The sequence below is a fragment of the Orycteropus afer genome, unplaced genomic scaffold, assembly GCF_000298275.1.
Source record: "Orycteropus afer afer isolate SDZICR_OR568_19922 unplaced genomic scaffold, OryAfe1.0 scaffold00140, whole genome shotgun sequence".
NCBI lineage: Eukaryota > Metazoa > Chordata > Mammalia > Tubulidentata > Orycteropodidae > Orycteropus > Orycteropus afer.
In genome coordinates, this window is record NW_006921727.1 from 3,029,748 (window position 1) to 3,042,649 (window position 12,902).

At 36.4% G+C, this 12,902-nt stretch overlaps 1 protein-coding gene across 1 annotated transcript in view; it reads right to left on the reverse strand.

The window, feature by feature from the left end:
• The window catches only part of PRIM2 (DNA primase subunit 2), a 500,367-nt gene that overhangs the window by 50,560 nt on the left and 436,905 nt on the right, over positions 1-12,902 (reverse strand). The window contains exons 12-13 of the mRNA XM_007945630.2: positions 10,278-10,404; positions 5,795-5,877 (exon numbers count right to left, since the gene is read on the reverse strand). Coding sequence (XP_007943821.1) covers positions 5,795-5,877; positions 10,278-10,404 — 210 coding nt within the window. The remainder of the gene's footprint in view (positions 1-5,794; positions 5,878-10,277; positions 10,405-12,902) is intronic.

Sequence of the window (12,902 nt, forward strand, 5' to 3'; positions counted from 1 at the left end):
GGTAGTTATTCCCCATGATGAGAATGGCAATGGTGGGATATACCACAAGCAACTGAGTAGCTGCCCTTGGGATGTGGTCTGCTTCCTGTATATAAGCAGAAGCCTTGGGAATGGTCTCTAGCCTATGGCACGCTTGGACCCTACATGTAGCCGTGTTCTTGCTCAGCAGCCTACTATGCTCTGCTGACCTTGGGACTTAAAGTGGACTTAAGTTAATGGCCTGCCGTGTGGATTGGTAACATCGGGACTGCCTTTTTACTTGTCAACCTTGGGGCTTCTCAGGCTCAGCAGCCAGCAGCTGTCTGAGTGAAGATAAGCCTCTATATCTCCAGTGGGCTGGGAGCAGGAGGCAGAGCTGGATCCCAAGGTTGAGGGGCTTTCAACCAGCCCCTAGAATCTGGCACTTTGAACTTGGACTTAAAGCCTCCAAATAGTAAGAATAAACTCCTGTTTGTTAAGGCCATCCTATTTGTGGTATATTCTTTTCAGAGTGGCACTAGTTAACCAGAATACCATCTAATTGGTGAGAAAATAAATTTCTGTTCATTAAAACCAGCCATTTGTGGTATTGCTGTTCTAGCAGCACTAAGGAATTAAGAGTGAGATATATCATTTTATGTTTTACATTTAGGTCTGTGATGCATTTTGAATTAATTTCTACATACGGTATAAAGTATGTATATAGGTTTGTATTTGTGTGTGTGCGCATGTGTGTATGTCCAAGTGCTCCAGCATTATTTGTTGAAAAGACTGCTCTTGCTTTATTGAATTGGCCTGGTATCTTTAAGAATCAATTGCCTGTATACAAATGGGTCTATTTCTAGAATCTCTATTCTGTCCAATTGATGTATATGTTTATTGTTTCTCTAATATTCACACTGTCTTCATTATAGACGGTTTATAGTAAGTCTTTAAATTAGGTATGCCTCCAACTGTGCTCTTTCATTTCTTTCATCAGTGATTTGTAGTTTCAGCATAAACTTGGTACACATATTTTGTTAGGTATATATCAAGTATTTATGGTTTTTCGGTATATCTCACTGTCTTTCAGTGAGATCTGACTCACGGTGACCCCTCCTTGGGTTTCCGAGGCTGTATCACTACAGAAGTAGATTGCCCAACTTTTCTTCTAGTACCTCAATTTTTTTTTTTTTTTTTTAATTTCCAATTGTTCAGTACAGGTATATAGAAATATGATTGGTCTGTATATATTTACTTAGTGTTCTGCAAACTTGCTAAGCTAACCTATTAGTTACAGTAGTATTTTGGTAGGTTGAGATATGCTACATAGATAATCATATTGCTTGAGAACAGACAAAGGTTATTTTTTTCCTTTACAATTATATACTTTTTATTTCTTTTCTTTGCCTAGGATGTACTTTGTGTATGTATATTTCATTTAAATTTGTAATGTTTTCTTTTGAAGACTCTGACTATGATCTATCTGGGTTAATATTTCATATACATGTTGTTGGGTAGAATGTCCCACAGGAGTCAGCTGGTTGACAATGTTGTCAAGCCTTCTAAAATTTAAAACCAGTGAAAACTGAACCTGAGTAAGGGAGAAACCTGTCAGAGAAGGAGGGCTAAATTTTCCACTAAAACAAACTATTAGAAAAGTGGTAGGACTGCACCCTATCAAAGGCAGAAAACTTATGAGATCCTGAAAAACAAGGCAGTCTCATCAATTCCAGCTCTCACAAGTTTCACTATATATCTTTACTGATTTTCTATTTGTTTTATTAATTACGAGAAAGAAGTGTTTAAGTTTCTCTATATAATTGTAGATCTGTCCATTTCTACTTTCAGTTCTTTACTTTTACTTCATGCATTTTGAAGTTATATTGTTGGGGTATAGACACTTGGAATTTTTATGGATTGTTGGTGATTTGGCTCCCGTGATTTTCTCTTTTTGAGGGAAGCTGGAAAGTACTGCAGGATAGCCCATTCTCTTTGGTTTTATTCTATTTTTAAATTTGTCCTCTTAAACTGGATACCAACTTCCTTAATGGTCAGTGATTTTATATCATTATTTGAGCGAAAATGAAATGTGATTCTATTAGTAATCTTTTTAAAAAGTAGTTGATAACAGATAGATCACAAGGATCTCTTCTGATTATCAAAATTCTGATTATTTAAAACATCCAAATATTTCCTATCTTTAAACTTATCTTTTTCAAGTAGTTTTTCACTGAAACAAAAGCACCTGCACTGAATTTTACCTTAGATGAAATTTAGTGGTGTGTTTTTCTGAACTTCTAGTTGGCATTTTAATCAGAGTTTTCAAGATCTAATTGTGCAACTAAATATTTATCAAAATATTCAACATGGATTTTTCATTCATCAATTCTCTGCCTTTTAAAATACAGTCCACCAGCTGCTATACTCTGCTGAAAACCACTCAATAAAGACATCAAATGAACGCAAAATATTATTTACAGCCTGCTCACATGGAGTATACATCTGTGTTCATTTCAGATAAAAGGTTACAATGCAGGTCCAAAGGACTGCGTAGAAATTACAAAATAGTTTCAAAAAAGTAAGGGATATTCCTATAAATAAAGGGTAAATGGTGGAATACAAAGGACTCAAAAGCATAGTCATTACTGTTAAACATTAATCTTCTCTATAGAAATGTTAATAGCCTTTAAGAGTTTTGTTTTGTTCTTGTTTGTTAAGTCATTCTATATGACTGCTGAACAAGCCTTTAATTCCCTTTTTAAAGTTCCCTTTCAAATTGTTAATGGCAGTTCCTAACATTTCATAAGTCTTGAACAGGATTCCTTTCTTTACTCTTAGTTACTGACTGTTGTTGTTATGTGCCATGCCATCGAGTTGGCTCTGACTCATAGCGACCCCTCCTTGGGTTTCTGAGGCAGTATCCCTAGGAAGTAGATTGCCCAACCTTCCTTCCAAGGAGTGGCTGGTGGGTTTGAACCACCAGCCTTCTGGTTAGCAGTCAAGTGCCTTAGGCACCATGCTACCAGAGATCCTAGTTACTAATTAGACCTCTTATTTTACAAGGAAGAGTAAGGCCAGTTGATACACTCCATCATTTCTCTTTGCTCTACCTTAAACTTTTCTCTGTATTCCCCATTGACTAAGGGACATGTCTTTTTCTGTCACCATCTTTTTGTTCACATGTATATTCTCCCTTGCTCAAGAAAATACTTCTTTCACATGTATCCTTGAGTTCCTACCTGCCTTTCTCTGTACCCCATCAACCATATTCTAGGATCTATCTCATACCTTATACCCACTTATAGAACACCATTTTTTGAACACCTAACAAGTGCAAGTCATTGAATTATTAGCAGAAAAAAAATTAAATGAAAATATAATCCTCCTTCCAGGGAACTCACAAAACTGTGGGAAAGAAGAATAGGTAAAATAAACCATTAATCCGGTATAATAAATGTTAGGAGAAAAGGCATGTTTAAGGAAAAAGAGCTTAACTCTGCTTGGTTAGAAAATGCTTTTCTTTATCCTTACCTTTATTAAGCCTACCCTCACTCAAGGGTTCCTCTTTTCTTCTCCTCTTCCTACAAAGAGGTTCAGGTCTCCTTTAACTTTAAACACAGACTATCCCATGATGTTTAAGCTAATATCACTATTGCGCACCCCCTTCACTAATACGTTTTGTGAAAAGATCTCCTATACTCACTGTCTGCACATCTAATCCACTGTCTTTTATTCATTCATTCTTAAGTAAGTACAATCTGGCTATTGATTTCAACCACTACTTGACACTTCTCACCAAAATCAAAGTTGACCATAACGATATCCAATCACCTTTTCTTAGGCCTTGTTTTACACAATCACTCTGCCAAAAGGTTCTATGGACCATCCTCTCTTCCAAAATTCTCTCCTTAATTTTTCTGATACTTTACTCCCCTAATATATTTCTTCTCTTCTTCCCATTTCTGTTCAGTCTTCTCTGATTCCACTTCCTTCTGTTGCCTGATAAAGAGAAGCATTCATGAAGATTTCATTTTGAGACACTACTTCTTCTCTCCATTTATTTCATTTTTCTTTTCTTCATAGAAAATTCAAGCTAATCAGCTCTAAAGTAAAGTAGGGTTAGAAAAAAAATCTTGAGAGCCAGAATGCCTGGTTTCAATTTCTAGTTCCACCAGCTGTGTACCCATGGGCACATCACATCCTGGGACTCCATAAAAGAAGGGCATGGCTTTCTAACGTTCCTTCCAATCCCATAGTCCTACACTTCTCACTGGAAAAAGGATACGTATTTCTGGTCTTAATTTCTCTAATGATCTACAAATCCACATTGTGTGGCATTTAAATATCCCACCTCCAGAATTAATCTCCCAGAGCAAGTACTTTCTTTAAGCTACCTATTAATGTTTAAAGAAGCTTTGGTGGCATAGTGCCTAAGGCATTTGACTGCTAATCAGAAGGTTTGTGGTTCAAACTCACCAGCCACCCCGCAGAAGGAAGAAATGCAATCTGTAAAGATTTACCACCTCAAAAACCTGAAGGGTGTTGCTATGAGTCAGAATTGACTCGGTGGCAGTGAGTCTGGTTTTTTGGTTCTACTAATATTTATGTACTGTTGCCGTTATTTTCCTAAACTTAAAACCCTAACAATCCTACACAATATCTGTATGTTACCCATGCATTCTCTCCTCCTAAATTCCAACCCGCCTTCAAAGCTTAACTCAAAGAGCATCTTTTCCTAGAGCATCTAGGAAAAGGCCTCCCTGGCTGCTTGTAGTTTCTCCTTCAGAAGTCCCAAGACATCCTATCTGTGCCCCTCTCACAACACCTGGCTTATGTTTCCCTCCAGACCCTGGTTCTGTCAAGACAAGATTTAGACCTGATTCAACTTTTTCACTCCCAACAGTACCTCGAGCACTGCCTTGCCTATAGCAGGTACACAAAAACCATGTAACATTTGAACTGAATTAACTAAATTCAATCTAGACTTTGTAAACAATAGAAACAGAGGAATTTTCTTTGAGGATTATTTCCCTCAAGGGAAAATGACTGTTAAATGATGTATGATGATTTAGATGTTCCAGCTCTAAAATAAATAATACTATTTTTAATGAAGAAGCTCATCTTTAAACTCCTTCAAGCTTAAGCAGAAGCTCCTCTTAAACACTCTCAAAATTTAAGCCAACTCAAAAGCACACCAGAAACAGCAATCTTTGTAATGTTGTAATATTTATTTTTAAATGAAAACACATTTACTAAAAGATGTACTCTTTAATATGTGTTTTAAAATATTAAGTATCTCTTTTTTAATTGTTCACAACACAAAATATTTTGACAAACTATTAGGGCTCATGAACTATCATTAGAAGTGTAGATGAAACATAGCAACAACTGATGCCTACTAGAACATGCAGCCAGTACACACGACATTATCTTCTGTTCTAGCCTATACACAGCAGAGAAAATTTCCCATAATGAAATATGCTGCCATTGATTTTCAGCTTCATTACTAAGCTTAAATGTATTGCTCTATTTTTAAAAAGGTAGTCCTCAATTGAGATAATAAAACAAATAGGAGTGGGGTGGTGTGTGGTGTTTTCCAGCTTATGTTATTACCAGGAAAAATAAAAATGCAGCCTAGCAGTTAGAAGAACTAGAATTTCCAAGAGGTCTGAAACAGAAAAGTCAAGGCTTTAGCTTAATTCACCTAGAAGACAGGATGTTTGGGGTGAAGCCTGACAAGCAATACACAGTATTGCTGCAAGAACATTAAATGAAACTGAGAGGAACTGTCTGACGCCTCATTACTGAGGATGCAGAGCAGAATCTGACCTACCTGGTTTATTCCTCCAGGAGAGATCGCGTATGACTGCAACTTCTGCTTCAGCAGCTCTGGATCACTGTGACGGAATGGGCAACCTGACAACAAAGAAAAGCCAGCATACCAATCAGGTTATTTACCCAGGACTTAGTACAATACCACACTCGCGAGACTGTCTAAGCTCCCCTTAATTGTCTAACAACTTATTAATAAAAAAGTTAATTGCCCATGGGTGCAACTGCTTTCCTCTCTTTATCTAAATGACGACTTAGCTGTATGGTTATCAGGGTACTACAGGCTCAAGAGTTATATAAAACATTACAGCATTCTGGGCCTACGGTGCCTATTCAATAGGAAAAGGAAAACAGCTTTAATTATGCTACTTGCCAACAAGAGGGAGAATCACAAAATAGCTATAGCAGTTTTTCTAAAGACATTGCATAATCTCACATTTCTTCTAATATAAAAAATTAAATAAAAGGCATACTAGAGATGGGAGACACATCATGTGAACTAAAGGAAAAATGTGCAAACTGGGAAATATCAAAATCTCACATAATTTTCAGATGCAAATTCTATGCTTATTTTCTGCAGAACAGAATTCATGAGTTTCATAGAAAACAATTTAGAATAGATGCATGTCCTTTCTCTATTATTCCATATGAAAGATAAAAATAAAAATGAACTGCTAAAACAGATGCATGAACTACAACACAGAAAAACTGAAACATGAAAATAGTATTAGGCTAAAATCTAGAATATTTAGATATTTTAGTAAAAAGTCTCCATGATAAGTCAAAATATTTATTTTAAAATTTAATAATAATCCATTTGATGGGGGATGAAAGAGTCTCTTCAATAAATAGTTCTGAGAAAACTGGTTTCCACATGTGGAAACAATGAAATAGGACTCAATCCTTCTATTATACATAAAAACAAATTCAAAATGGATTAAAGACCTAAGTGAGCAAATTAAACCATAAAATTCTTAGAAGAAAATGTAGGAATAAAGGTGTCAGGCCTAGCTTTTAACAAGGGATTATTTACTATAATAGCAAAAGTACAAACAGCAAAAGACAAAAAATAAATAAAAAGGGAACTCAACATAAATGAAAAACTTCTGTTAACAAAAACACTTTACCAAAAAAGTAAAAAGACAAGCTACCAACTGGAAGAATATCTTTGGAAAACATATATCTGATAAGAGTCTAATAACCAAAACACGTGTAAAACTTCAACAACAAAATGACAATCATAAAATGAGCAAAGGACATGAATAAGACATTTACCAAAGAGGACATTCACAAGGCCATCAAACACATAAAAAGATGCTCATCCTCATTAGCCATCAGAGAGATGCAAATCAAAACCACAATGAGATACCATTTCACTCAGGAGCTCTGGTAGCATAGTGGCTAAAAGCACTTGACTGCTAACCAGAAGGCTGGCGGTTCAAACCCACCAGCCACTCCTCGGAAGGAAGGTTGGGCAATCCTACTTCTGTAGTGATACTGCCTCGGAAACCCAAGGAGGGATCACTATGAGTCGGGGCCGACTCGACGGCACATAACAACAACAACAACAAAGGATGGCTAAGATAAAGCAAAACAAAGAATAACAACAGCAACAAAAAACAGAAAATAAGAATGTTGGCAAGGATGTAGGGAAACTGGAACCCTTTTCCACTGCTGGTGGGAATGCAAAATGGTACAGCTGTTGTGGAAAACAGTGTGGCAGGTGCTCAAAAACTAAAAACAGCACTACCATATGACCCAGCAATTCTACTCTTGTTGTTGTTGTTGTTATGTGCCTTCGAGTTGGCCCCGACTCATAGCGACCCCTCCTTGGGTTTCCGAGGCAGTATCACTACGGAAGTAGGATTGCCCAACCTTCCTTCCGAGAATTCTACTCTTAGGTATACTCAAAAAACTTGAAAGCAGAGACTCAGAAACTTATATACCAACGTTCATTGCAGCACTATTTAAAATAGCCCAAATGTGGAAACAACCTACGTGTCCATCAACAGATGAACAGATAAATACAATGTGGCACATACATACAATGGAATACTACTCAGCCAGTTGGAGAAATGAAGTCTGATATATGCTGATATGGATGGAGCTTGAAGACATGCTGAGTGAAATAAGTCAATCACAAAATGACAAATATTGTATGAACTCACATATATAAGAAGTCAAGAAAAGATAAATGTTGAGAAACAAAAGTTTATTAGTGTTACCTGGGGCAGGAGGAAGTGAGAAAAAGAGGGGTCAAGGCTGACAAGAAAATAGCATCGGTTAAGAGTGTGTTTGCACAGCCGATTACTGTAAATGCTGTCAAAAAGTTGTACATCTGTAAAAAGTTGAACTGGTGAAAGTTGTGTAATAGATCTATTTACAACAATGGCCCCAAAAAAATAAACAGTAGCTGCTGAGGCTGCTTATGTACAATCAAACACTTCATGGGATTTGGTTCCTTGGTTTAGAGGTTTAGGGTCATGGTTTCATGAGATATTCCAGTTAATTGGCCTATAACACATGGTTAGTGCTTCTGTTATACTTCCTAGTTCATTGCATAGTGCCTGGGGTCTTAAAACCTTGCAAGCAGCCATGCAACCCATAATAATTGGTCTCTATTCACCCAGGGCAACAGAGAAAGGAGAGTCAGGAAAAGGAGACAGATATGGAACATGTGGCTAATTGCCTCCATGAACAACTGCCCCTTTTGCTGTGAGATTAGAAGACCTGGATGGTGCCTGGCTTTCATTACTGAAATTTTGATCAATGTTTCCATAAAAGAATCCTAATCACAAGGGGGAAAATGCAAAACAGAATGTCAGACTCTTACAGACTCCAAACTTTTTAGAGTAAAAGAACCTCTGAAACTACTGCCCTGAAATAATCTTTAAATTTTAAACCAAAAATATGACCTGAAGTCTTAAAACCAAGTAACAGTTTACCTTAATTAACAAAAAAGGTCTGCCTTAAGTATTATGTTCTTTTAAGAACTATCTATATGGGATCAAATTGACAGCAGCAATTGAAAAGCAGTGAGTGAATGTAAAGGAGGGTGAGAACAGCTGCACAACTCAAAGAATTTGAGAAATGTGACTGTACATGTAAAAACTGCTGAATGTTTTCTGTTTAGGTTTTGCCGTGTATTTTCTCAGGAACAACGAAATAAATGATGCAAAAAAGTAAAATAATAATACATAAAAATTCAGGAAAAAAATTTCATTATAGGGATGTCTAATATATTTTTTAAGTCATATAGATGATGAATTTTTAAGTTCATTAGGAACAACTGTGCATCTTTAATGAAAATGCTAAAATCACAGGTAACAGCCAGGGTACAACCAAACATGTTTACTAAAAATCTTAAGAAAGAATAAAAACATTCATGATAATAGTATAGACTGCTACAAATTATGAAATTTATAAAATGTATAGTATGTACTTTATTCAGATTAGATTTATTCAGATAAATCTAATCATCACTAGATTTCTTCATGTTTATTCAGATCAAACTATAGTTATTTTTAGTACAAGGAAACATCCTGAGAAGCAGCACAACATATGGTTAAGAGTCAAACTAGACTGCCTGGGTTTGAATCTCGGCTTACCACTCACAAGTCAGGTGACCTTGGGTGAATTTTTAATCTTCTTGTTGACTCAGTCACTTTTACTTTCAGAGCTCATGTGAGAATGGAATATAAAGCTCTTAATATGTGCACTCAACATATATTAGCTATCATTATTATTCTTGAAAAATCTGATTATAAAACTGCAAAGGGCAGCAATGAGAAAGAAGTGAAGCTGCATAGGGAATTCTTGGTTAAACCCAGACTCATTAATGTGGACTATTAAATCATTCTCTCACAGTACCAGACAAATGAAAAGTTCCTCAGTGTAAGCTTACAGAAATAACTCTTTTGGAAAAAAGTTGAACTCAGAAGTGTAGAGAAAACAGTTTGAGAAAGATTTTTTTAAAAAACAAATAACTCAAGCAAATTTATAGATACCTTTGCTACCACAAGTTGCTAAATTCCTCACTTACATCTTCATTAAATCAAAAGACAGTAATGAGAGTGAGACACACTTTTCCTGAGTACTCTTGAAAATTAATGGATCTGCAATTCCAAAAGTAGAGTTTGTAAATTTAAAAGCTCTGGAAAACTTTTTTATATCAGTCTTCTAAAACATTTGCAGACTATGAGAAAGACAAAGAACAGCAGGTAAAGGGAGGGATTGAGAACTGAAAAATCTAGTCTAGCACAAACTAAATAAAGTGCAGCTAAATGAATTTCTCTTGCCTGACCCACTTCAGTAATAAGACAAATCACAGGAAGAGTAATTGAGCTCTAGCTTGACACAGATGACTGACATAAGCTACACCCTAGTCATTGTCAGTAAAGCAGAAGGCCATTACATTGTTTCAGTGTTTCCTACAGAGCTCTTGGGTCTCTTATTTAGCAAGCATACTCAGTGGAAGCACTTACCATGATAATCCCCTTGGCTTGGTGGATTGGTTAGAATAATCTTCAAACAACTGAAAGGTGTATAGTCTGTCCTCTTGCCTTCCTTTCCAAAGCTATGACGGATATTATAGGAGTAGCCTTTCTCAAACTGGGGGAAAAAGACAGGGACAAAGTCAGCAATGCCAGCTAACATGACAAAGTTCAAAGCGGTTTTTAAAACAAACTCAGCATCCACGGTCAGATGTACCTTCATACTATATAACATAAATCATTTGGGTCCTTTATGATACAAGTATTTTTTTTTTTTTTTTTTTTAAAGTGAGTTCCAGTAAGATGGCTGAACAGGAAGAAAGACTGCACTGACCCTCTTCAACAAAAAAAAGGGGAACCAATTAACACAGATACAAAAGATAATCCTGGACCCCTAAGCCTTGAAGAGAAGGATATAGAAGTGGACTAAACTCCAACTAGCAGAAGAATTTGCATGAAAACACCAAAAAAGGAGACATACGGAGCTGTGGTCAGGCAGCGATTCTGACGGCACAGACAGCTTGGATATTGCCCAGTGGTGATAGGACCTAAGAATTAACGTAAAAATCAACCCTGCTAGCCAAGGAGTGGACAGAGGACTGTTCTGGTGGCTGGTGAATAAAAGGAGAAGCAGTGAAAAGTAAGGCAGGCTGAGCTGTGGACTTTTGCCTGTCTGGAGGATTCAGCCATTTTCAGTGTTTAATAGCAGTTTGAACATTTTGCATATTTAAAGCGACAACATTCTCCCAGATTCCAGGGACTTAAGAATAAGCTCCGCCTGCCAGGAACCACAAGGACATGCTGGACATGGATGACTAGAAAGGTATGACATTTCCCTTGTTATTATTATACCCCACATCCTCTTGGTAAAAAGACGTACGGTCATTCATCACTTTCATCCACCTTCTAGGCCAGCAGGATTTCCATCCCAGTCTGTGTGCTAGGATGGGGCCTGGGTGCTGTGCCCACCCTGCACCAATTTTTTTTTTCTGTTTTCTAGTTTGTTTTTGTCTGTTTAAAAACTATTATTATTATTACTTCAGTCCTCTTTACTACTTTCTCTTTATTCTTCCCCTCCCAGGTTCTAGTTTTCAGCTTTTTTTCATTCCCCTCTTCCAGGTTGCAATTTTTTTTTCTTTCTGGTGGTTAACCCCATTACTTGTTTTTCTTTTTGTGTTTTTCCCATGGTTTTCTTCATTGTTCTCCTTCTCTACCTTTTTTCTCTTACTGCCCTCTCCTCAGATTTTTTTTTTTTTCTTTTTCCCTTTTATCTTTTTTTTTTTATTACTATTCCTGTGTGATTACACATCATGTTTTTTCTCCATATGCTTTTACTTTTTGGATGGTTATTCAATTGTTATTTTTGTCTAACTGAGTGAAAGACAGCAACAGTCCCCACAGGACACAACTACACCTACACTTCCTGCAGTCTCATTTACTGAGTGAGAGTTACCACTTCCTTCTCCACAAATGGGCCAATGATAAACAACCAACAAGAAGAGCCTGACTCATCCTTGGCTGTTCTTCACAAACAGTTAGAGATTTAAATACAACAATGCCAAGATGTCTCAGAGACAACAGACAATCACAGTACACACAAAGAAGCAAGATAAAGTGGAAGAAACAAGGGAGCAGGATACAGACCCAGAACACATCCCTGAGGAAGAAGCAGCACTGGAACTCTCGGATAAAGAATTCAAAACAATCATATTTAGGTATCTTCAAAGGATTGAGAGACAGACAAAGGAAAACACAAACAAAACCCTAGAAGAAAATACAAAAATACAAAAATGGAAATACAAAAATACAAAACCCTAGAAAAAATACAAAATTCCAAAATTTTGGAAGAAAATACAAGAACAAAATGACAAAATAAATGAAAAATTAGAAATGATTCAAAATCTACAGACAGAAATCGAGAAGATTAATACTAAATTGTCAGAAATAGATAACACACAGAAAGGGCAAAAGAGTAGAACTGATGCAATGGAAGACAGAATTAATGAGATTGAAGACAAATACTTGAATACTTCTTTGGAAAGGTATCAATCAGAAAAAAGATCAAAACAATTTGAAGAAAGCCTAAGGCTCATGTGGGATACCATCAAAGGGAATAACATACATGTCATTGGAATTGCAGAAGAGGAAGAGAAAAATAAAATCACTAAGAAAATTGTCCCACATTTGTTGGGAGAAAACTTCCCTGATATGATGAAAGATGAGAATATATCCATTCAGGAAGTCCAACGAACCCCAAACAGGACAGACCCCCCCAAAAAATCACCAAGACATATCATTATCAAACTCATCAAAACCAAAGACAGAGAAAGACTCCTGAGAAAACATGGGAAAAACAAAAAGTTACTTACAAAGGACAACCAGTAAGAGTAAGCTCAGATATCTCAGCAGAAACCATGCAAGCAAGAAGGCAATGAAATGGTATATATAAAACAATGAAAGAGAAAAATTTTCAACCAGAAATATATACCTGGCAAAAATGTCCCTCAAATATAATGATGAAATTAGGAGATTTCCAGATAAGCAGAAACTAAGGGAATTTGTTAAAACCAGACCAACCTTACAAGAGATACTAAAGGGAGTCCTCTGAACAGAGAA